Source organism: Ptiloglossa arizonensis, chromosome 7, assembly GCF_051014685.1.
Source record: "Ptiloglossa arizonensis isolate GNS036 chromosome 7, iyPtiAriz1_principal, whole genome shotgun sequence".
NCBI lineage: Eukaryota > Metazoa > Arthropoda > Insecta > Hymenoptera > Colletidae > Ptiloglossa > Ptiloglossa arizonensis.
In genome coordinates this window covers 22,374,345-22,398,886 of record NC_135054.1, presented here as the reverse complement: position 1 = coordinate 22,398,886, position 24,542 = coordinate 22,374,345, and the positions used below count along the sequence as shown (strand labels likewise).

At 49.5% G+C, this 24,542-nt stretch overlaps 1 protein-coding gene across 3 annotated transcripts in view; it reads right to left on the bottom strand.

Annotated features, from left to right (window-relative positions):
• LOC143148863 (zwei Ig domain protein zig-8) overlaps window positions 1–24,542 on the bottom strand; it is a 59,565-nt gene that overhangs the window by 10,385 nt on the left and 24,638 nt on the right. For all 3 annotated transcript variants that reach the window (XM_076315632.1, XM_076315633.1, XM_076315631.1), the window contains exons 2-3: window positions 6,260–6,462; window positions 124–352 (exon numbers count right to left, since the gene is read on the bottom strand). In XM_076315632.1, coding sequence (XP_076171747.1) covers window positions 124–352; window positions 6,260–6,427 — 397 coding nt within the window. In that variant the 5' untranslated portion in view covers window positions 6,428–6,462. The remainder of the gene's footprint in view (window positions 1–123; window positions 353–6,259; window positions 6,463–24,542) is intronic.

Here is a 24,542-nt window from a genome sequence, read left to right as displayed (position 1 = left end):
CGAAATGCCCGCGTAATCGAAGTTTCTTTCGAACGATCAACGATCGTTTTAAGGTATCGGTGTACGTTTGATCGGTTCTCGATCGACGGTTCGGCCGATTATGAGTCGTTGAATCGAACTTACCGACGACGTTCAAGCGAAACTGATGCGACTTGACGGGGATAGTGGAGATTTGACATTCGTAGAGTCCCTGGTCTCTCTCCTGCGCCCACTTTATGCAGAGAGTCCATTCGGACCACTCGCTATTTTGGCCTTTGTTTTGTCCGAGGAGCGCTTGGAATCGCTGATCGCTCGTGTAGGTATACGCCCCCGCAGTTAAAATGTGAATGTCCCTGTGCCTGACCCAGGATACCTTTACAAACGGAATTTCAAAGAGGAGTCAATGATGGTTATCGGGGGACCCCGCGTCGAAGTGTATTCAACGGCCTGTTCCCTAAGTGAATTCGCCGACAACGAGATACGTTCGCGTTTGAACTTAAAACGATATTCTGTCTTTCGACGCTCTTCGTTCGATGGTCGATAGACGCGATCGGTGTTCGAGCGGTGTCCTACTTGTTTCCGGAATCCGGCCGCGCTGAAAATTTTATACAATTTTCGTACAACCGGAATACGCTTTGCTTATCCGGTCAGCTTGTTTTTCTAAATATCGAACGCGACTGGAACGGATCCAACGCGAGTTTTCAAAATTCGTTTCACCGTCGACTTTTCCTCCAATTTGGTTTGCAATTTTTAACGGCGCTATCGGGAAACTAGTCGAGAACTCGTAATTCCCGTCACGCTGTACTTTACTCGTTTCCTGTACTTTCCACGCGTTACATCGTAACGATAAATAACGCATAACTTTTCCTCGAACTCGATCGTTTCGAAGACCTTACCTAACGAGAGAAACGTTGTCCCCTGCGATCGAATACGCTCTACCGTATCTGTAAAAATTCTTTCTCGATATTTTCATAGTACCGTTCCCTCGAAACAAACGTCCACGTTCGACTACCCTTTCGATTCCAAGCGATTCTACGACACGGTTGCAAATTCGGTACCGTCGAATGGATTTCTCTCTCGATTGGTTCGTATAATCGACGTTCGATCGTACTTTGCGCGTTACCAACGAGCTAAAACAATCTTCGAGGGAGTTCCGAGAGTCCGGGTACGGTTCCTCGGGCTCGAATGGTCCTGGACACCGAATCGATAGCTCAGACCCGTCCGGTAATTCCGTGGCGTTGAATATTTCGCGAGGTCAGGAGTTCCGGGGGCGAGCGAGAGCAGTTCCCGTCATCCGCAAACGTCTCCCGTGCCCGTCCGTGTAATACATAATTCGTTTCGACGAAGGAGACATTTAAACTTCGGCCACGGTGAACTTCGACGTCTACGGGGACAACGGTAATTTCATCAGCCGTGTATACGTGCACACGGCTCCGGGGCTCTTACCGGCAACGAGAAAGTAATCTAGTAAACTCCGGGGAAGTCTGGCAAACGGGAAAGTAGCTTCCTCTCGTGGTGGGCGCGAGTTTAACCCGGAACCCGAAACGGAAACACCGCAACGCCAAAGTATTCGTCTATTTCTGCGTTTACGGCGAGCCGAAAGCACCGCGGTTTCGTTGCAGAGCCGAAGTCGCTAAACGAACGCGTTACGTTTTCCCCGAGACTTTTCGCGAATCGCGTACGTCTTCACGAGGGGAGGTATTTTCGCGGTACAACCCCCGACCGTTGCAATTTTCCAAGACGCGTGGAGTATACGCGGGAGGGAACGTCTCTGGAACGGAACGATCCGACAAATTCGTTTTCGCTCGAGGTCCGCCTCTACTGCGAAAATAACATCGAGACCGGGACCGTTCACCTACGAAATAACGCTGCTCCCGGAGAAACTAAACAAGGATCATTACCGGGACTAAAATTGCGAAGTAACGATACCGTTGTACTCGAATTTTCCGCGCGTAAACACAACGCGTTCGAAATCAATGTACACAGAGAGCTTCGCGTTGGTTCGTTCTCGTGCGCGACGCGATACGTTCTCGTCTAGTGAGAGAAAGGCACGGTGGACGAGATAAAATAAATATCGCGTTTAAGAATTTTTGCTCCCGATCGGAGAAACTACGAAGAAGAAGAAGAAGAAGAAGAAAAAGAAGAAAACTTCTATTCCGTTTCTCCGGAAAGTTATCCTTGTTCCCGTAAACCGAGACAAAAGATATATCGTGTTATTCTATCATCTGTTTGCTCGTCCGCGAAATAATTCTCGCAATCGTGGCCGCTCCGACGAAGTAGAAGTCGAGGCGGCAGACCGCGACGAAGAAATCATTTCGTTGGCTATTGGCGCGAGAAATTGACTTTTCCGTCGGAGAGCTATTAGCCCCGCTAAAGGGAGAGGGATCAACCGGGAGGATGGGTTTCGTTCGGTTCCATAATCCAAATCGCCTCGAGAGTGGCGCGCACGATGTTCCGCGTTGGTATTTAATCGCGCGGCGAATAAAGAGCCGGTTGGTTCCTCTGTTTACGGACCGTTCCCGTATCTTGGCCCGCGGAGCGGAGCACTTTTAATTAGGCTCCGAAACGGAGAGGGGGGCTAGAAAGTAGGTGGCCGCTTAGAAATCGCGACAAAAAGACGTCTTTTTATTCGTCCGCGTGCGCGCGGAAGTTGAAACCGTCCGTTTGGCGCGAGTGTTGAAGTTTTATATTAACTTTGAACGTCTTTGACCCTGTCTCTTAAAACGACTTTGTCGGTCGCTAAATGGCCGATGTCTGCGACTCGAGTTCGTCGTACGGGATAACGCGCGCCCGCCGCGTAAACAATGGGATTTTATTCGTTCGTCGACCCTCGTCCCTCGAGCTCCGAAACGGAAACCGTCCGCGTTCAACGACGATTAATAATCGCCGCCGGAACTTTGGGAACGGCGCGTTTTGACTCGCGCGAGGAGAACGCTCCAGCGAACGAGCGAGCGAACGCTTCACGCTCGTTCGCCGATGTATCCGCCGTAATTCATCCCTCGATGGAAACCGGAAAAGGCAGCTGTCTCCCGGCGACTTCGAAACTGTGTGTACGTGCGCGCACGCCGTGTTGGCACCACTTAACGTATTTACTCGAGCAAGTTTGCGTCTCGCAACGTCTGGCCAGCCATTGCCTGCTACCACTGCAACTGGAATAGAAGCAGTTTAGCGCTCTCGAACTTGCCCATCGAGACGGCGAGGCTCCCGGACACGAAGGGGAGCGAAACTACGGGAAGACGTCCAAAATGATGAATGCCGAACGTTAAGCAAAACTGGTACGAGCGTAACTGCAAATGGACTCGCGCATTGTCTGCCGCGCGAACTCGCCAACAACGCCCCGACCTGCACGCTCGCTCCTCTTCCTTTTTTTCCTCTTACTTTCGCAGCGTTTGGCGTATGCACGAACCTGGTATTCGCGTTTCGAATCGAAGCCAATCGATGCACGAAATTTGGAACGAGTCGACGATCAGAGACGGTTAACATTCGTAAGACTTGAGAGTTACCGCTTGAAATATCGCGTGCATTTTTTTTTTCTTGTAGGGTTGAAGTCGAACATTGCTCGACGGAGAAAGAAAATTGTTGTTGGAGAGATTAACGATCAAAGAAGTGACAATTCTCGACGCAGAGTGATCGACGAGTACGGTAACATTATCTATCGCAGACGTCCTCTAATTTTTTATCACACCGTGTTTAATAACATACCTTTGCACAAGTTACGTTTAAAACGATCGAACGTCGAGAATATTCGAAACACGTGTATCCGTGTATCGATAAAAATTAGAAATACACTTTAGATTCTAGGAATAGCCAAGTAAGGCGTACTCGGTGCATTCTGTAAGCAAATCGAGACGCGTTCGCGCGCGTCTGGTTTAATACACCTAGAGGATCGAAGGCTTCTGGCAACCAGACGTCCAAAGTATGGTGTTCCCTGGAAACGACCGAACAGAAGTTCCGCGCGTATCTGGGTCATTACCGTTGTGCACGGTCCTAAAACCTTATCGCGCCAATATGAACCGAGTAACTATGTTATAATGGGTGGCTGTCCCAATTCCCCTTTTGAATCTCCTGGCCGCCTCGCGCAACACGGTTGCAACTCGTGTCAATAATTCCGAACGTAGGAGAATGAAACGCCAAAAGTGTCGAGGTAGCGTGCAAAGTGGGCGAGAATCACGTATCGAGGAAATCCGTGTGACCTAGCAATTCGGACGTCGAGCAAATGGAATTCCACGGGCTGACGCGGGACAACGAATGAAATTAAGGGCACGTCTGCCCCCGACTGTATAATGAATTTACTTAATACGGTTTACACACTCCGAAATGCCGAAATTGAACGGCCTCGTTTCCACGCTACGCCCGTGTCTGCAGTCGCGCGATCCAGTGCATTTCGTCGCGATCTCTGTCGCGCTCCTTCTTTCGGTGTAATCCCGTTTGCCTACGAGCTTTTCGCAACCACGGAACTCGGTTGGGAAGCTGCCGGAATATTTAACGACGGGAGAGTGGCTCGATCGAAAAAACCCGATGCAACGCGGGGTCCGTTATTGCTGGTATTAACCGCGATCGCGGACGACTCTTCGCGAAAATACGAGTCGAAGGTGCGAGATAAAGTTATTAATATCGCGCGCGTAAATAGAAATCAACGTTCGTACTTTACATTGTTTCGAAAATCTTCTCCAACGTTTGCACCGCCCTCGGACCCGGCCGCCGTCCCGCGCCCAACGCCATCCGTATTGTAGTTTAATGCTCTTAAAGCAGACTGTCCCGAACAATAAACGACTTATCTGTCTTGAACATTTTTTTTTTTTTCAAAAATAACGGTTCTTTCGCAAAGACCTTAATCCGGCTTTTCGACTCATTTTTCGATGAAGAATCACCCCGTTCTCCGATATACCGCCGATAACGTACCGCCCTATAATCGAGGTCAACTTCATTTCGGGGTTTTCCCTGGCATTTTAACCGCCGTTACGAGAAATTCCAATCTCCGGGCGATTACCGTGAAACGACAATGTCTTTCCCGTTCTATCCCGTAATTACGAACTCGGTGAAGAAGTTCCAGGCCAAGATGCCCCAATAAGAAAAGCACCGGGACGATACCCCGAAAGGGAAGTCTTGCCTATTTGTCTGAATATCGATTCGCGGAAGCATGTTTCGACGCGATACCGTGTACACGTAACGAAGCGTCACTTACCGTTGGAACGAGACGTCATGAAAATCTCCCGTTCGGAATCCTCTTAGTTTTATCGCGACGTAACGTCTGCCACGGACAAACGGGATCCTCGCAGCGTGTTTCGGAAGATTCGAGTGCGCTTGACGGGAATCCTGGCGATTGTGTTCCACGGTGGAGTTCAGATTTAACGAACGCAATATTTGAAACGATTAGTTACGCGTGTAACGTTCTCCGGGAGACTCGATCGGTAGATCGATGGCTCCCATAGCGGTACAACGTATCGCGATTCCCTGTGTTCTCAACCGCGAATTTTTCCCTAACATTACTCTTTTTCCTCTATTCGACGATGTATATACACGGTACACGCCACGCCTAATCAGCGCAAGCTGGTAAATAGCGGTTTAAACAGTTTAGTGTAACAAAGTTCGAGTCTCCTGGCCGTACTGCGTAACTTGCTCGCTAATCGGAGCGCTATTGTGGAAAAGCAATGGCGGACGAAAGGACGGATTACTCTCGCAGTATGGACACCGCTCGTTCGGTGGCATTCTTTCCCGACTTCTCGGCGTGTTTAAGGTACGTAGGAGCGACGCGATAATCCGAGACCGTGATCACGAAGTCGTAATTCGAATAACGCGTACCCTTGGCCGATTACTTTCGATCGGGCAATACCTGTAGCGGCGGTACCGCGAGCTGCGATAAAATTGAGTTTCCAGTTGCCTTGAAGGTCGATTAACGTCCAATCGAGCCCGGGCAACTCGATTATTTCCTGCAAATCGCTTTTCCTAAGGTCTTTACGGAGACCGGGTTTCCTCTCTTGCCGGGCCAAGAATATATACCGGCTCTTCGCTGTAATTACCTTACCGCCACAAATTTGTCGAAACCCCGTGGAATAACATCGGAAGGAATCGCGAAAGCATTTTTCTGAAACATTGAACTGTCGCGAACAATTTTTCGCGTTACCGGTGCCCGTTCGAATCGCTTTCGAATCGGTAGGTGGGCGGTGAGAAAGATTCGTCGGAGAGGTAGGAAATTCGACGCGAATTCAACGCGATCGGGTACACGGTTGGAAATATGGCTGGATAGCTCGCTCGACGATACGGTGGCGAATAATCTTACGGTTTTGTCGCCGAGGTTGCGGACTCTACACGTGAGATAAGCAGACTTTCCGATCAGGGCTGTGACGTTGGTGTTCTGCGAATAGTCGAACGTAGGCTCGGCCTTGCCACCGTTGGAGTCCGCCAGCAACTGATTTCGTGGTCTGCTCTGGCTCGAGTGTCGATCCATGTTATCTATCGTGCGATCGCCCAGGCTGAGCGTATCTGCAACAGAAAAGAAGAATACGTCGATCGGATGGCTTTCTCGCAAAGCTGTCGGCGATACTTTTCGATATCTTCCCCTGCCCTCGACAAATAGAACCGCCCGCTGTGAAAGAGTATCGATTCGAAGGGACGTTACGTGTCCGCGAGCCCACGTAAATACACACCCCGTCCTCACAGTTTTCGTAAACATCTGAATCGCTTCGACTCGGTCCCCCTACCGATATAAATACCAATGCGCTCCCAGGAATCCAGGACGGTCGTGCGACCTTGCGCGTATCGAATCCTTGTTCGTCGTCACGGTTTCAATGGTTACCCGGTTAGCAGGGAACGGAACGTTCCCTCTGTTCCAAGTTCGATACGCGTTCAATGCGATTCGAAGTGCTTCGAACCGCCACCGTGGACGCGATACCTTTCTCTTGTGCAATATTTTTCTCGATACGTCGTTCCACGGTACGCGACACCGTTCTCGTTCGCATCTTTCACCGGTCTCGTATATTCCGCGTTAACGGCGATCACGGTACAATGAAGTTTGAATCGTCGTCGAAGAACGCGAGTCGTTGAAAACAGTAGGGGAAAATGGTATCGAAAATGTAAAAATTCCATCGACGAAAGAGATTATTGTACGACTCTTAGAAAAGTTTCTACGACAGCGAAAAGGGAGACTTTCACTTTTTAGTCGAGAGAAAAAAAACACCGTAATCGCATCTCCGTTCGGTGGCGCCACGGGACGCAAATTGTTCTATTTGTTTCGGTTCCCAATATACCGTGGTACTTAACCGAGAAACAAGAATCTGCTTCGTATTACAACTCCGGTCCATATTCCCACCGTCTCTCCTATATTTTCGTTTCCCGTGTTTTAAATTGGGTATCGTAACGAACGGAAGCGATCGTAAAATTCGCCCTTTCGAGCGTTGAATCTACCAAGTGCGAACCAACTACGTTCAAGCCATTGTGTTATAATTGATACGTATCGACGCTTCCGTGTAGGTATCGAAACGGTTCCGCGCGAAACGATACTTTATTATCTGGTATTAATAGCACCGATACGATATCGGTCCTGTTGTTAACAGTTGGAATAAAACGATACTCGTGCTTCGCACTTACTACGCTGATTTCGAGCCGGTCCCCGCGATATTAATTTTATCGCGAGAGTAGATCGTCGTTCGGCTCGACCATCGTGCCGCGAGTCCGCCTATCGATCTCCTTGTCGCTAATCTCCCTCTTTCCCTCTTTTTTCCTCTCTCGGCTTATCGCCCCCTGAATCCGTCTTGCTCCATTTGTTCTCGGCCGCTCTCTTCTTTTATCGACTCCATCCCTCTATCCGGTCGTTGTTCCTCCTTTTTGCGCTCTAGGCAACGCTCTCGTCCCGATGGAGACGCAAGAAACTTTTCGAAGCGCGAAATCGCCGGGAACCGGGCGTTTCTGCCTCTCGTCGGTGCGTCCCGCGCGTGCAAAGAGAGCGAAACGGAGCGTCTTGACGGCACGCGCGCGCGTGTCGCGGAAAATCGAACTCGTCGAACGGTAATTTCCCACCGCGTGGAAACGTACAACCTCGATCGTTCTCTCTCTTTTTTTCTGCGTTCCATTTACGCGGAATTTCCCAAACAATTCGCGCGTTCCACGGATTAATTGATTTCGAAGCGGGTCTGGGGAGCGGGAAGAAGGACGGCCGCGTTCGTTTCCGCGGTTATTTTCACGCGTATCGCGAACCACGGGCTAAATTGTCTCGCTATCGCGGAAATCAGATTTCCCTGTGCGCGTTAGGCACTAAATTTTCGCGATTCTTTCCGCGTCGCGGTCGCGATGTTTATGAAAACGTCGAGATACCGGCGAACGTTTTGTCGCTCGTATCGTATCGTATCCTTATTCTTCCAATGGAAAACGAGGAAGACAAAGAAGAAAAATTGAACAACTCCTTTATTTCGCTGTTCGCTCGATAATCGTTATCGCGGTCCCCGTATCGAGCGCGGTGCCGCGTCGACTCGACCGATAAAGGTCGGCGAAAAATTCCGAGGCCGATACGCAACGCCATCGAGCAACGTTAATCACTCCCGGCGTTGGAAGAAAGGTAACCCCGGGGGCCTTTTATTAAACGGCAAACCAATTTATCGTGTCACCTGAATACCCAATTACACGCGAAGTGTCCGTAAAAGCGTTTCTCTTTGACGTCTCGGGGGCGTAGCGTCGCATCGTTGCCCGCCGAGGTGAAGTTGAAGCGCAAAGAGGAGGAAGAATTCTTTAACGAGACACAACGCAGCGAGAGGAAGGAGGACCCTCGAGCGTATCTAGTTAAATAAGTTGTTGGAGGGCGCGGTAGGGAAGAATAGAGCGCTCTCAATAGGAAAGCGCATACATAGCGCCTATAGCTCACTCCGACGGAGAACCATAATAGCCGCGGGATGTAGCTGTAGCCAGAAGGAGATTGGATGGAATTAGATTAGATCAGAGCTCATTACGCTTCGGCTTAAGAGTGAATTAGGCGGAGAATGGGTCGGCTGAGAGCGTCGGAGAAAAGCCTCCTTGGCTTTCGGGGCTGTATCGTCCCCCGTTGTTTTTCTCGTAATCCATCACCGGGGAAAGAAAGTCCGATACACGCGCACCCCGCTCCTACGAAACACCGCGTACACAAACGCCCGCGTTATAAATATACACGAACGGGCGTGTACATCGACTCGATGTTCCAGCTATGGTAATTTCTCAACGCGCGTTCCCGCGAAAGTTGCGCTCACGATCCCGTCGCACCGCGCGATAAACGAACACTCCCCGCGACCGTTCTCGCGTTACGCGAACAACGTTCGCGATTCGCACACGACCACTTCCGACGCGTTGCTGTCGATAAACAACGGCAATAATCGTCGCTGGAATTAAATAAAATGTAGTCGATCCGCGCGTAAAAAAAAAAAAAAAACGCGCACGGTACGGCGAATATACGTACGCGGGTACACGTGTACGCTTATCCGTATTAATTTTTAAAGCTCCACGCTCGCGTGGAAAGGACGCGTGAAATATTGAAACGAAATCGCGACGATGCGCATTGAAAAATTAACGGTGAACGTAACAAAGAAGAATGGAATTATTACCGCGAACGAAATCGAGGGAAATAACGAACCATCGAAACGGCGATAAAGTTCACGGTCTACGTTGGTTGAATCTAGTTGTTAATAACGAAACGCGTACCCGCGTACGGTACATCGATGTTGGCTTTAAACTCGTCAACGAACTCAACGATCAAATATCCTCGGTCCGCGACGTTCGCGGCCGTAGACGTTCATTCCGAGTTTAATTTGTATTCGTATGAATTTAGAATCCCTGTACAAGGAAAGCAGGATTATTAAGAGCGGGAACTTTGCACCGTTAATTACTTCTCTCTCCCTTTCTCTTGCACGCGCGCGCGCGCGCACGCTCCCTCTCTCTATTGCCACGAGCACGGCTGTTATTTAAACGTACGTAGCGATCAGGAGAATAGCGATATAATAAATCCGTCGCGCGCCTAGTAGGGGGACGTTTCGAGATATTTTATGCGCTTTACCAGGCAGACGCTTTAATTAATTCTCGAGCAGCAACTGAGCTCCGAGAGCTTATAACGAGCTTCTCCGTGCACTCCGGGGACCGGTCTTTGGCTTTCTCGTGACTCGCGCGCCGGTACGGCTCTTGATTCGCTCATCGACTCGTCAGCAACGTGTCGTTAACGTATCGTACCGCGCGACGTTTGTCCCCGTCTAACCGATCCTCCTCGAATCTCTCGTCTAGACGCTGGAAATGAAGAACAAAGGGAAAGAAACCCGTTGAAACGCCGCGCCGGTTTCCCCATTCGAGAAATCGAGGTCGCGACAAAGAGCGTGGACTTTTCTCGAGGCACGTATAATTTACCTACAATATTTCCATTTATCTCGGGGTGGACGTCTAGCGGCAGACTTTACTTTAGAAGCTCATCAATATTTATGGACACGCGATAGCTATACAACGTTACGAGCTGTATCTAAGTGCGGTGGCTTATAAAGTCGAGCTATAACCGGAACAAATATTCTTTGGCTTTACGGGGGGAATTGTGTATAGACCACCGTGTGGACGGTGCGAAACGCGAGAACGCGAACCATGGACACGGTCCTCGTACTTCGCGATGAAAAATCTTAGAAACGATCGCTCGTCGAACCGTGATCCTCACCGGTCGAAGAGCGTGCCCGGTCTCGAGGAATTGTTTCGAACGTTTTCGAGGAACCGCCGACGTACCGTAAAGTAACGGAAATCTCTTTCTGCGAGCGCTATCGCGGCTCGAATGGATATTCGTTTATTCAAATGGCCGGTGTTTGCGATACGCGCGAGTCGGAATATTTGAATAGCGAGCGAGCGTTGCACGCGCACGAGAATACGAGCGTTTCGTCGATGGAAGAAAACGTACGACGTTTAACGGCGATACTTTTCCCGTGTCGAGGGCGGTTTCCTTGTTTAATTATCGCGAGGTGGTTTACGGACCGTATTTTTCTCCCCGACCATCCACTCTGTTTCGGTGTACCCAAAATTCGCGTCTCGATTGTTCTTCCTCGAACTCGACCGCATTACTTCTCCGTTTCAACGTTCCGACTGGCCAAATATGGAGCAGAGATGAACCGTTCGCCCTTTGATAGGCCGTCTCAAAGTCTTTTATTTATCTTTTCAATTCAATCCTCTTCGATCTGTCTTTTCGTATCATGAGTGTTCAGCTCGTTTCTTTCTTCCGATTCCTCCTATCGTTTTATATTCGATTCGAACGATAAATTTCCGATTAAGAGCGCAACGAGTTCTCGAATCACACTTTCCAAATCATCCACGACATTTCTCTTACTCGTGTCGCGTTTTCCGTTTACCTCTGCCCGGCGTAATAAATACATAAATAAAAATCTCCATCCTGATCGAGGAGCGGGGCTCCGTCGCTAGCGTAATTGCCAAGATGATTGAACGCGGTTAGCGTTCCTTATCGCCGGGTAAATCGCGCCTAATGGAAAATAACGACGAATCTCGTCGGAAGCTCGGCGGCCCGGCGGAAATAAAATTACCCCCGCGAGCCCGCCGTGATAAATTGCAATGACAATTTTCGATGACTTATGGCCGAGTGGTCGTCCGCGACAAATTGCGCGCCCATTCGTTTTCAGCCAGGTGAGAAAAAGCCCCGGGAGTCGAGTCGGCGAACAGGGTGCCGCGCGTTCCCGGATTTTCTTTCCTTTGCGCCGACTTCTGGTAATTGGACTCGGCGTCGTTCGGGTGCCGTTTGACATGGACGGTAACTCGCTCAAGTTATGACGACGTAGTTGTCCGGGTCGCCGGTTACGAGCGCGCTACACTCGAGCAATTGCGCTATCGTATGAAACAACCGTGCAAAAAAACCACGCGTTCCTCGTGTTCCGCGCCGGGTCTCCCAGCAATTCGAGCGCTTTAATTAGGGGAAAAAGTCGCGCAGACCGGCCGTGAAGCCGGTGAGCAGGACACCGAGGAAGAAGAGTCGCTCTTCCTCGCGAGGGGAGGAAACTTTATCTACCTACCGTGCCCGTTTCGCCGAACTGCCCGATGACTTCGATAAAAACAACACCACCCACCCTGTATTTAGTCAGAATCCCGTACCACCGGTCCGATAATGTCGTAATAACCGTTAGGGGAGAACCTGGACCTGGAATCACTCCTCGCGAAGGATCGACCGATCCCGTTGAGTGTAATTTGTCGGACCCTACGTTTACTTTGACGTTTTTGTTCGTTTCCGTCGGTTGGCCGACGAAGACTTTACCTACACGGTGCCTCGTACACAGGACGGAGATCGACAACTTGCCTGTGAAGAGTGTAATCTTCCGCAATATCGACCCGATAACGGTGCAATAACCGTCGGAGGATATCGCGGAGCTAGAAGTACCGCGAGCAAGGGATCGAAAGGGTCTTGTTGAATGTAATTTGCCCGGCTACGTTTACTTAACCGTCTTTGTTCGTTTCCGACAGCCAGTATTGTAGGAATTGTGTGTAAATTGAGATTTCGCGAGTGGAGTATCTCTGGTAGAAATTAACGCGGTGGAGCCACCTCGAGAGTCGAAGTACACTCGCGAGGAAAAACTCGTCCCGTGGTTCCGAGGTTTATCGAAAAACTATGGCAAACGAGACGACACCGTAGCGAGACGATTCGAACGTAAGACAGAGCAAGTATAGGTAAGAAATTGGACGGGAAATTCCTTGGGGATGGAAGGTCGGTCGTCGAGAAATATCAAATGGAAAATTCCAGGGGTTGAGTGCGTCTGGGCGTTTCGAGTGTCCCGGTGGTTTACGGTGTGACCGTTTTTTCTTGAATGTGTCTAGACTAGCGACGCAACAGTATCGGTTCAACGACGCGTCCTTTGGCGAGGAGCTCGAGAAACGTTGTATTCGCTCTCTCGGGGAACCGCGATAAACCGATCTTCTCTGTCGGGATCGGTTTCGCGGGTGTTGCGTTTTCCGCGCGAAGATTACCAGATTTGCGGTAGAGATCGATCGCGTTAACACCGTACGCAACGTCTGGGTTTACGGTCGTTGGAAAAGAAAGCCGCGCCGCGGGGTACAGTCGAGGCGAACGCGCGGACAGATGTTGCAACAGCTGCGGTTATTGCAGTATCGCGAAGCGAACGACGATAGAGACGGTGGTACGAGGGTGCACGCCGGCGAAGCTTCGAAGTTGTTGCAAACGGTGCCTATCGCCCGATACCTACTCGTTCCCGTCGCGACAGCTTAACGTCGCAGGAGTTGCTCGAGATAACAACGTGGAACGGGGAACTTCGTTTATTTTCGCCAAACAGAAGTTTACGGAATTAACTTCGCAAGACCGTGGTCTGTTCCGGGATAGGAGAGCGCGTCTTGTTTACGAGTTAAACGTTACAGAGTAAATACATCCTGAGTGGTGATTAACCGCCGTCTGTGTGTCTAAGCGTATCCTTTGTGACGTCCGAGAGCGTTCGCTCTGTCTCGTGACGGGCACGAGGATCGCGAAGACGTCAAATGGGACACGTTTCCGCGCAGATGTTTGACACGAAATCGAGGAATCGATCGATACGACGACACTGTGGACGGTATCTGTTTGCTTTCCTCCGAATAGCGGGAACTGGGCCCTTTGGTGACGTCGCGATCATCGACCGTACGATACACGAATCTGGAGTCACCGTGCATCGAAATTGCCCCGAGAACGATTCCATCTGCCTCGAATATTCGAACTCGGCCGCGCTACACCCCTCTTTCTCGACCTTTGTGAATTCCACGAGCAAGATGATCTTTACGGTGTCGATCATCCCCGTCGACGGGTGTCGAAGGTCGAAATTACTTTCGCGGGCGGTATCACCGATCCGAGGAGGTTATCGTCGGCACCTTGGCCCGGTGGATTTGCGCGCGAATCGCATCGGCGTTTCCAGATTAAGGTATTTAAGGAACTCCGGGTGCGGCAACGGCCCCGTCCCGTACGGTCCCGTACCGTCCGCATTTTGCCGCAATTTCTAGGCAGAACCAGCCAGAGAGGGGCAGCGAGACGCGGCGGGAGAATTCCCGGTTTCGTCGTCGGTGATCTGAATATTTAGATCGCCCTGGACCTCCAGGGAGAACGACCTTTAGCGGAGCGTGGAAAGATCGTTTTCCTGAGAGTTATGATCTTATTCCGAGCGCCCGCGACTTGTACTTTCCGGTTGCGGCGCCGGCTAAGTCTGGAACGAATTAAATGGAGTGTTCGAGATATACACGAGCGCACCAGGAGGAAAATTAAGAGCCGTGGAGACGTTCGATCCTCTACTTTTCCGGATTCCGTCCCCGGTGAAATTGCGGTGGATCCCGGGACCGAAAATGGCCCGAGAACGAACATTCCCGCAACCGTCGAAGATCAAAGAGACCAGAGTGTACGTCCTCGATGATTCGAATACGATGATCCAGGTATTCCGAGTAAAATTCTTTCGGTAGAGCTACGCGTCGGAGGGTATAGTTCTCCATTCGTGATCAGAGAAAGCTTCCAGATCTCTCGCTCGACCTCCTTGTTTTGAAACGTTCCAACGAACGTTGTAGCCATTACGGACCGTCGAACGCTCACCGTCATTTTCCTAGAATGTAAACTCGGCTTGGGAAAATTTGCGAGGGGTTCGTTAATATCCAACCATCGAGCATATCTCCGCCAATTGTCGTAAAGCGCGTTATCGCGCCGGCTTGGGTACCCAGGAGCCCTTCGGAGCGGAACTTTCCCTTCGGTGTCCCTTTAATTCGGATTCGGATCCTCGCGCATCGATTTCTCGTCTTTCTCCGCGGCGAATACGAGACAAAAACGTTACGCGTACACCGTGCCGGTGTTACCAAATCCAGAGATACGCGGTGAATTCGATCGAGCGCACGGAAACGTCTAAAACCTCGCTCCCCGAGCAACAATAACGTTGCAGCTGGAGCAATCTGCGAGGAGAAAGAGCGTATCAACGTGCCACTTGGTTTTCACGATAACTCCAAGAGCAAACAACAACGCGAAACGTACGCGGCAGCTCGACTCGGTTCGCGGTCGACGAAAAATCAAAGCGATTCCAGTACGCTCCAGCGACGAGTTTTCGAGTCGAGTAAAAGCCACGGAAAATGTATTACCGTTGCCTGGAAGGAAGAAGAAAACGGAATGGAATGTGCTCGCCGGTTAAACCGATGCGATGCAGCTTGTTTCGCGAATTCCTGGCATTTTTAAACGACTTCGATCGAACGAACAATAACTTTATCGAATCTGTAGGGAGCCTACCGTACGTACCACACGCGCCGAAAGAGTGACAAAAAACGTACCGATAACGAATACACAAAATTCGTTACATTGGTCTTGCAACATGGGTTATTTTTCGAGAATATTAATTGCCATCGCGAACAAACGCGACTTACATTATCCAAGTATCTCGTTGGACTAAATATAAAAAGGATTGATCGCCGTTTGTTGGTACCTTGGCAAGGCTCTTGAAGAATATTACATCGCGTGCAAATATTTCAACGTATGCAACCGGAGAATGTAAAGCATCGGTATCGAACATCGTACCGAATAAAGTTGCACGGAATTTGAGCTCCACTCGTAAACAGTGGAATATTACCGCGGGGTACGTTGACCGCCGGCGAAGATCTGGCGCAAGAAAGGAATTCTCGCGAGGACGCCGAGAGAAATGGATACAAGCTGTTCTTTTCAGGGCGCAGTTAATTCTCGTGGGCGCTCACGTGCGTATTTAGTGTAAATCAGGGAATTAAATGGGTCTAGATGAAGCCGCGAGCGGGGCACATCGGTCTTGTACGAGCGGCCTAAAGCCTCCGGTCGGCCTCCCGATAAATAAGTTCGATAAGGGACTCCTTATCTTTTAAATAGGCAATGTAATTTAATCACGCGGGGTCGGTCGCGTGACCGCGTCACAGATTTGTCTCCCCGTGTTGCGCTGGACGGAGCTATGCGACCGCGTTATATATTTTTCTTTTTTTTCTTTTTTTTATTTTTATTTCTTTTTTCTCTTCCTCGTCGCCGCAGATTGCGGGAAATAAATAGCCCGGTGTACGCGTACGTGGTCCGCCGGCATAACTTTCGCGCGCCACCACGGGGATGATTTGTGGATAGGAGCAAAAGACGCGAGAAAAACGACGGGAATATTGATATACGCGCCGCGATAAGTTCCGTTCGCTTGTTTCAATTTTCGAATGCGAGCGAGTCGCGAGCGAGTATCGTAACCTCCGTTGAAAACTCTGCGAACGGAGTTTAACGTGTTCGTTGATCCATCGGTGACATTTTTTTTCAAACGCGTCGACCGTCACACGGGAATCGTTGAAATTCCTGTCGGACCAACGCGGACAAACAGTAGCCCGTTTTTTTTTTTTTATTTATTTATTTTTATTTTCGTTTCATCGTAACGTCGATCGAAACACTCGATACCGTCGGTTTTTGTAAATAAGACGCGTGTACGGTGACAGAGAAAGTGTTAACGCGAGCGATAACGTCCGTAGGGAGGCTGGGTCGCAAGAAAGGATTTTCTCGGTAAAAATGTATGCTAATTGCGTCCAAGCCACGTACAAGGAAAGCGTCTCTCGACGAGAAACGAAGCCACCGCGTTGAAGGAGAAGTGTGTTCCCTGGTGGCTGAGAACGGGACAACGTTATTCGCAGTTATCATAACTGGGCCGCTTGCGTGGCTAAAATGGTTATGCATTCAATGAAAGTCGACGAGGCACGTTCACATTAAATGGAAGTTCGGCGGAATAAAAGGTGGATGCGCAACGGGGAAATTTTAAACGAACAAAGGCCTCCTATTCCGCGAAACAAGCCGCCGGAGAATTACAAAGGGAACAACAGTAGAATTTAATAACGATTGCACGCTGGAAATGAAACGTGCAGAATGTAAGTTATTCGCTGGAATTAATAGGAGCTAGAAGAAGCGTGGTTTCCAACGTTTCGATTATGGGATTACGAATCGGGAAAGGTTTTACGAAAACCGAATCGGTGGAACAGCGTGGAAATGGAATTCGCGAAATGAAACTATAAACCCTTTGGCGTGCACGGATTACATTTACACAATAATAAAAACGCGGACACTCTGCAGAAAAGGTAAATTAAATTCGTCCGTTTTGCCGTTGAAAAGGTAAAAATCAAGTGGAAAATTTAAATAACAACGACGACGAGCTTTTGTAATTTATTTGGCCGAACAATCGCCGCGCAGGTCCTAGCCGCGTTATTTGTTTCGTTGGCGTTCTAAAGTTCCGCTCGCCAGGCAATTATAGGAGCAACAAATAAACAACACCGTCGGAACCACCCGTGTACCGTTAACGTAACAATGTCAAAGGAAAGAATCGCGTTGCGCGCAAGAGTTGAACAATCAATGAGCTGTTCCCGGACAAATATCATTCACGGTATTAATTTAAATAACGCGAACGGACATTCATTTTTCCAATGAAAATTGAAATTCCGTCGATACGAGTTTGCTAACGCCAAATGGAAGAATCCGGTTCTTTGTTCGTAGATCGATCGTTACGTTCGCGAAAATATGCGAAATATTCATCCCCTCGAATTATGGTTTACAAAATCGAACGTGAACCGTTTCCCAATTCCCGGTATTCGTAAACCTTCCGTGCGGTTAAGAAATCATTATCGAGAACACGAAATAGCTGGGTAATAGGGCAAGTTCTGTAATGAATAGCCCGGGCCACAATCGCGCGCAGTCAGGTGACTAATATGCACCGTGTGAAAAATCTCTTTGGAAAAGCCTTACGAACGACAAATCGCCCTATCGCCGCTGAGGCAGCTCGGAACGTCAGAGAGCGTCCCGACGCGCGTCCTGGCAATTTATCGGCGCATAAGCTGCACGGTATCGGCCCTATTAGACCCGTTAACGATCTCGGATCAGATTTCATTGCTTCGTTCCTTCGATGCTGCATCCCCTTTGCTCGAGTCGCACGACCGATATAAAAGGAAAGAAAAAGGAGGACGCGAGGCGAGGAGAACAAGAGGGAAGAAAAAGAAAGGGAAGACAAGAATTAGCAGAGAGATAGATAGATAGATGGAGAGAGAGAGAGAGAGAGAGGGGGGTAACTGGAGATAAAAGCAATTAATTAAGGCTCGAAGCCTTCCTCCATCTTTCTTTCCCTCGCGTCCAACCTACTATCCCCCGACCGCCACCGGTGTCCCTTTTTTTTTTTTCTTCTCTCGCGTAAATCCAGTGCGCAAAGGTCGATCCTCCCGTCTGCTCTGAAAATGACCCGACGACACTTCTGTATCCATTATGTGGGATAAGTGGGCCACGTCGCGAAATAATGGAAGGTCCATGATTTTGTGAGTTTATCGTCAACCGTCACGTGACACGGAAATGCAGCAGGCGACTGGCGCAGGCTCTCCCGCGTTTAAACGGGTCGAGGGTGCTCGCGCTTAGGCTCGTAATTAAAACACACCGGGACTTAATGTTTCCTACTCTACGAGGGCCTTGAAGTAACAAGCCCCGCGATGCCGCGGGCATATTTCTCGCGCTTGTCGCCAAAATTTCGGCAAGTTTGCTCGATTCGCTACCCCGTTGCCATTTCCGTTCGGTTAGATTCGTTCTTGGGAGTGAAACGAGCGCCCCGAATGGTCGACCGGCTTCGAACGCGGGACCGGTGTTGAAATATCGTTCCTATAGGCTGTTTTTCATTATTAAATATACTCTTTCAACCGTCGGATATTTCCTCGCGCGGTCCTAACCTCCGAGAATCCTGTGTCATGCTCCGAAATACTGCGTTCCAAATTTTCCCCTGACCTCGCTCCTACGGAATCGTTAAAAATTCAAACCACTTCTGCATAAATCGGCTTTATACCACCACGGGTTAGCCAGTACGCTTCTAAATGTATATTCCACCGCTGTATCCACGAGAGTTCATTTTTACGTCGACATTCAACAGCGATACATCTTCGTCGTTTCGCTTCCAAGTTTTCCTACGTCGAATATCGAAGCCTCCTTGTATATCGACCACCGAATCTTTGCCAGTTCCTTTCAATTCAACGTCGAACATCGTTCGGTCGCCGAACCGCTGCCTGCGCAATTCGCTGCAACCTCTGTATCCCGAGCCATCGTGTGTCAAAAAGTGGGATACGTTTTAAACGTAGCTGTTGGTACCAGCGGAACGATCGCGATGAAAAATACCGATATTTGTCGCGACACGCGCGTTTATTATCCGCGATACATCGCGATCCGGGATACTCGGACAGGTGTGTCGCTTTCGTGCACGACTCTGGCATTAATTTGCTTTCGGACCTGATTTCCGAGAATTTCGAAAGCACACTCGCTCCGCGCAGGAAAAACCTATCGCCACGCGCGGTCTCGAACATCGTCGTACCCTTGGAACCGATGTCGAGTATTTATCTACACGTTTACCAGAGTCGTGTGATATCGACCAATGAAACGAACCGAATGTTACCGGGGGAAAGCACGCGTGATGCAGAGTTCTCCGACACGAGCAGTCGGTCGAAGTCAGTCGGAAGCAAACAGTCAAACATTCAAGAACACGCTCGAGTTAGACACTACTAAATCGTTGCATACGCAAATTTGCACAGTCACACCGTAGGTGTTATGCACTCGGTTGTTGTCAAATATGCACAGTTCGTCGTTGGGAAGTTCACGCGTGCAACAGCTACATTCTTCGTTCGCACGGTGTACAACCTAATTCAGTCAGCTACGAGATTATTAATCGATCGCGGAAGCAGCGACAGGTAGTTTCGTTGATCGATTCATTAGCAGTTGCAATTCACGATGAATTGTCGTGAAATAATTTATATAATTATTGTCGATAACATCTGTCGCGAGACGCGGGCGTGTTGAATAACGGTAGGGCTCGTCCGAGAATAAATCGTTACGCGGTAGGAAGGAAAACAATGTTTTTCTTTCTTCCGGGTTTTATCCCTCGTGGAATCGTATCAGACTCCAGCAGTAAAAATGACCAAAGAGAAAACACTCTTACGACCGCTGGAGGCTGGAGTTTAAGGGTGTTCCGTGCTCATTGGTCTGTGATTCGGATAAGGATGAGACGACTGATCACTTAGACTCTGATACCTTTTGGTAGCGGAGTGTCGAGGGAATGTTTTATTATAGTTACCGATCTTCGGATCAAATAGATTATAGACGAAATCCTCGGCACTCTCGAGCCCTCGTGCTCGACGTTTCCGACTCTTGAATTATTGCGCTATACTTTAAAAATGTTACGAGCTCGCTCGAGAGGATTCGGAGCGAAGTTCTGATGCCCTTCAGCGAATCGGGAAACGCCGGCCCTTGGTAAATGTTGTCCAATTGTAAGTCCCTTTCCTCGGGATGTTTCCTCAGAGGTGACGAACTATTTCCGTCGAGCTCGACTCACCTAACAATGCCCAGAGTACCTCTATCGCGATTCTAACCTCGCGAGATCTCGGAGCGGAGAGTTGTTACGCCCTTTAGCGAATCAGCGAACACTGACCTTTAAAAAAGTAGTAAGTTCTTTCACTCTGGACGTTTCCTCAGAGGTGTTAAACTATTTCTGCCGACTCTGACCCGTCCAAGAATGCCCGGGGTGCCTCTATCGCGATACTAGCCCAGCGAGGACTCGGGGAAGAGGATCGTTACGTCCTCCGGAGAGTCGGAGAACGCCGACTCTTGGTAAGTGTTGACTAATTGTGAGTTTCTTTCCTCGAGATGTTTCCTCGGCGGTGTTAAACTATTTCTGTCGAGTTTGACCTATCCGACAACGCCTGGGGTACCTCTATCGCGATTCTAGCCTCACGAGGACTCGGGAAAGAGGATTGTTACGTCCTGTAGCGAATCGGAGAACGCTGACTCTTGGAAAATGTCGACTAATTGTAAGTTACATTCCACGAGATGTTTCCTCGGAGGTGTTCAACTATTTCTGTCGAGTTTGACCTATCTAACGATCCACAGAGTCCCTCTATCGCGATACTAGCCTCGGAATCGTCTCTCCCTCGTCGCGTATCAGAATTTCGGGTCGATTGCTCGGTAGTTCCAGCTACGGGAGGATTCAGCGAGATCTCGCGAGACGTGGAAATAATTACCGGGCACTTTACTCCCATTCGTCGGTCGCGTTCGCTCGAGGGCTGGAGGAAGGGCCGAAAGGAGATCCGGGCCGGTAACGAGCCGCGCCCCGGGCAACGAGATGCAACTCGGGATAAACTCCCGGCAAGGAAGCAGCGTTTTATTATTGCGAAAAGTTATTTCAAGGTTCGTCATACTTTCCGGGTTTCGTAGGGGGCGAGATAAAACGATTCCGGGAGAACGAAGTTTCTCCTCGTTTCTCGGCGAACTTTCCGAATCGACGGAGCATCTGCCAACTGCCACGGAAGTTTATTTTAAAATAACACGGTGCTCGATAGGCCGGTCAGCGGGTCGTGCGAAAATTTCTCGGAAAACCAGGGAACGAATACGAAATTAGTATCGGGGAGGGGTCGGTGGGGTGAAAAGTGGCCGTCGTGGGCGGGAAAGTTTCACGGGGTCGCCGCGCACGTTTTTCGCGACCAGATTCGCCGTTCGACGTCCCGAACTTTCTTCACAATGGACCCGCGACGTAATTAAGTCGTACCAAAGCCGAGCGCGAAGTTATTTCGGTCGTACCGCGAGTCGAGCGCGAAGTTATTTCGGTCGTACCGCGAGCCGAGCGCCAAGTTATTTCGGTCGTACCGCGAGCCGAGTCGTTTCATTCTATTAAGGAGGGTCGTCCGATCATTTCCGAGGGGAAAAAATTTACTTTTCTTTTCACATTTTCACGAAGATCCGAATCTTAAAGGCGCGATCCACGAGAGATTCCAAGGAAATTCGAAAGATTGCCGATGTCACGGAACTACGGAAAAACTTTAACGCCGGTTTCCTCGAAACTACTTTTCCCGAGTCTCTCTAAAAGATCTCGGCGAAATTCGGTTCACCAGCAGCGCGGTGTGTCTGTAGGTACTTTCTTCTCCATTGAAAAAATTGTTTTATTTTTACCGTAAAATATCGTCCCCAGGTGCTGCATTAATGGAATCGATGAAATTCAAAAAGTCGGAGACACTAGGAGCACAATTTAATGCAGCAATATCTCTAAATGGAAAAAAAATACACGTGTTTTCTCCAAACGCGCGTAAATAAATGTGCACAGTTTGGGGCAGCTATTGTCGATGTTGTTTGAGAAAAAAATTGAGGAAGAATCTCTCCTTTTTAACGTTTCCTGGTAAAAGAAGCTTCTTCGCGTCTTCAGCTTTGTTCCCCCGATCTCTGTATCGGGATTGGAACTCTGTTGGCACACAGAGGGAACGAAAGGCCGAATAATATAATTCCGAGGGATTCGGCGGGAACGGGTCGCGCGGTTTTTGTTCATCGGCTCTGGAAAGTGAAACGAAATCCTCGCAGTTTCCATTTCGCTAATCCCCGTAATGATCTTTTTTCCTCTCGACTCCGCGGCGAGGCGGACGAATGAAAATCGTTCTTCACCGTAGATTTACCTCTTCCGTGGACAATGCACCGAGTGCACCCTGGCAAAACTAACCGACCGCTATTCGAAACCGGCATTTCGTCGAGGTATACTCGGTAGCGCGCAACCAGCGAGCATCGCGGAACTTTGTTCGGGCTCTCTCCTCCGCTTCTTTATCGTTGCAAAGACGTCGCTGGGAAATTATGACAATTCATTTCGATGCCGGGCGAATGTCGCGATCGTTACCCTCGAATCGGACCAACGTATACCGAGGGATAGCGCAATTTATCATCGAGATAAAGGAATCACAATGGTTCCACCGTCGAGCTAGTTCGATAGCGTGCACCGAAACCCACGAAACTCGCCCGGCGACGAAGCGAGGCAATAAGATAAGATTTCGAAAAGTTCCGCGTTCGTCCCGGAACGGCTCGCAAGGAAAGGAAAACGGCCACCGAGGAAATCGCGCGAAGACTCGACGCCTAGCGCGCCCCCGTACAATACCCGACTCCTCGGTTTTCAACTTTTCGTTCCGGTGCCGCAACGATAACGATTACATAACCCGGGCAACGGTGCTTCGACGCGCCGAAACAAGTCGAAATCGTATTATAAAACGTATCGCGGTTCCGGGCGAATATTTAAATGGCATATTGCGGACGAGCGACGTCAACGACGCGTTGCGAACATTTCCAGCGGATCGGTGAATTTGTGGATTTCAACCGTTTCGGTAATACGAAATTATCGACGAGACCCGCCGACGAGATTCCACCGGTAATTTCCATGCTCGTGATCGAGCAGGAATTCATTCGTTATAAAAAAAAAGTGCAATCACCGTGGTGACTGTTCGACTCGAGTGTCAAAATATCGATTCGAGCTCGGGAATTCATTTTCCCCAGGATTTTCTTCCTTCGGCCATTTTGGACTACGTAGAATTATTTTTGAAACGGGGGCAGTTACGCACGGGATGAGGAATTTTTTGCTCGTATCGAATCACTTAACCGTGGCGAGCGTAAAGGTAACGGCGTGCATAAAGTACGTTGAATTTTACGGTGTCTATTAGCATAAACTTTATACGTCGCGCAACATCGTCCTCGTGGTCGTCGTTGCAACATTGTATCGCGCGTTGTACGATCTTGCAAAGTGACCTCGACGATACGGTCGGGACATCTCGCGTCACTAGGCTGGCGAATGTAAATGAGACAGGCGCGCGTAATGAACACGCGAAACCCCGGTGAAATAATATTTCGTAATTAATTGCAATTAGAGTCAAACGCGCGGAACGAATTCGGCGGTAAATTAAATCGAACCGCGCGCGCGGTCTCGGTGCGCGCAATTCTCGCGAAACAACGTGGCTATCCTCGACGATACGGAAAGAATCGAGGCGATTCTTCGGAGTAATTTTCGCTTTAAAAATAACGCGTCCGTGTCCCGGAAATGTGTCACTGGGTCGCCGTTTCGGGTGACACTCGCGACAGAAGTCGTTACTTTTACGGTCGCGACGACGTACGGTGGCCGGAATTAACGCGATCCTCCGCGGGAACGATTACGAAAAATTATTTCCTTTCTTTTTTTTCTTTTTTTTTTCACTCGACTTTCGACGGGAACGAGAAACGTATTTCGAGGCAATTCGCACCGTGGAAATTGTTTTGGATCACGATACGGGACGTTAAGAACAGAGCGAGCAAACTCGACGAGGTGACCATTCGAGAGAACTTGGTATTCTCCGAGGAGTCGTTGCAACCCGGAGAGGGGGAACAGAGGACGGGGCGTAGAGTTTAATTTCCGCCCTTTTCGACGCATTAATATCCGACGCGATACCACCGACGAAAAGCTCTGCATTTTTCACCGTTTCATCGTGTTCCTTGAATTTCGAGCATCTTCGAACAAACCCCGATGAAACGAAGATAGACACGGGTAGACATTTATTGTCCCGGGATACAATAATATCCCTTAAGGGCACCAAAAATATCCCGGTACAATGCGACCGTTTCGTCCCGGTATCTTATTGTTCAGTCGGTCATTGTATACGCGACGGTAGAAACCGCCTGACCGGAGGGATTAAGGGGCTCATGAGCTATCTGGTAACCTCTGCGTATTCTCGGTCTCTCGTCGGTATCCTAAATTTTATCGCGGCGTTTCGCAAACTGTTTCCACGTCAGCGCGAGGACGTTAACTTGGACGAGT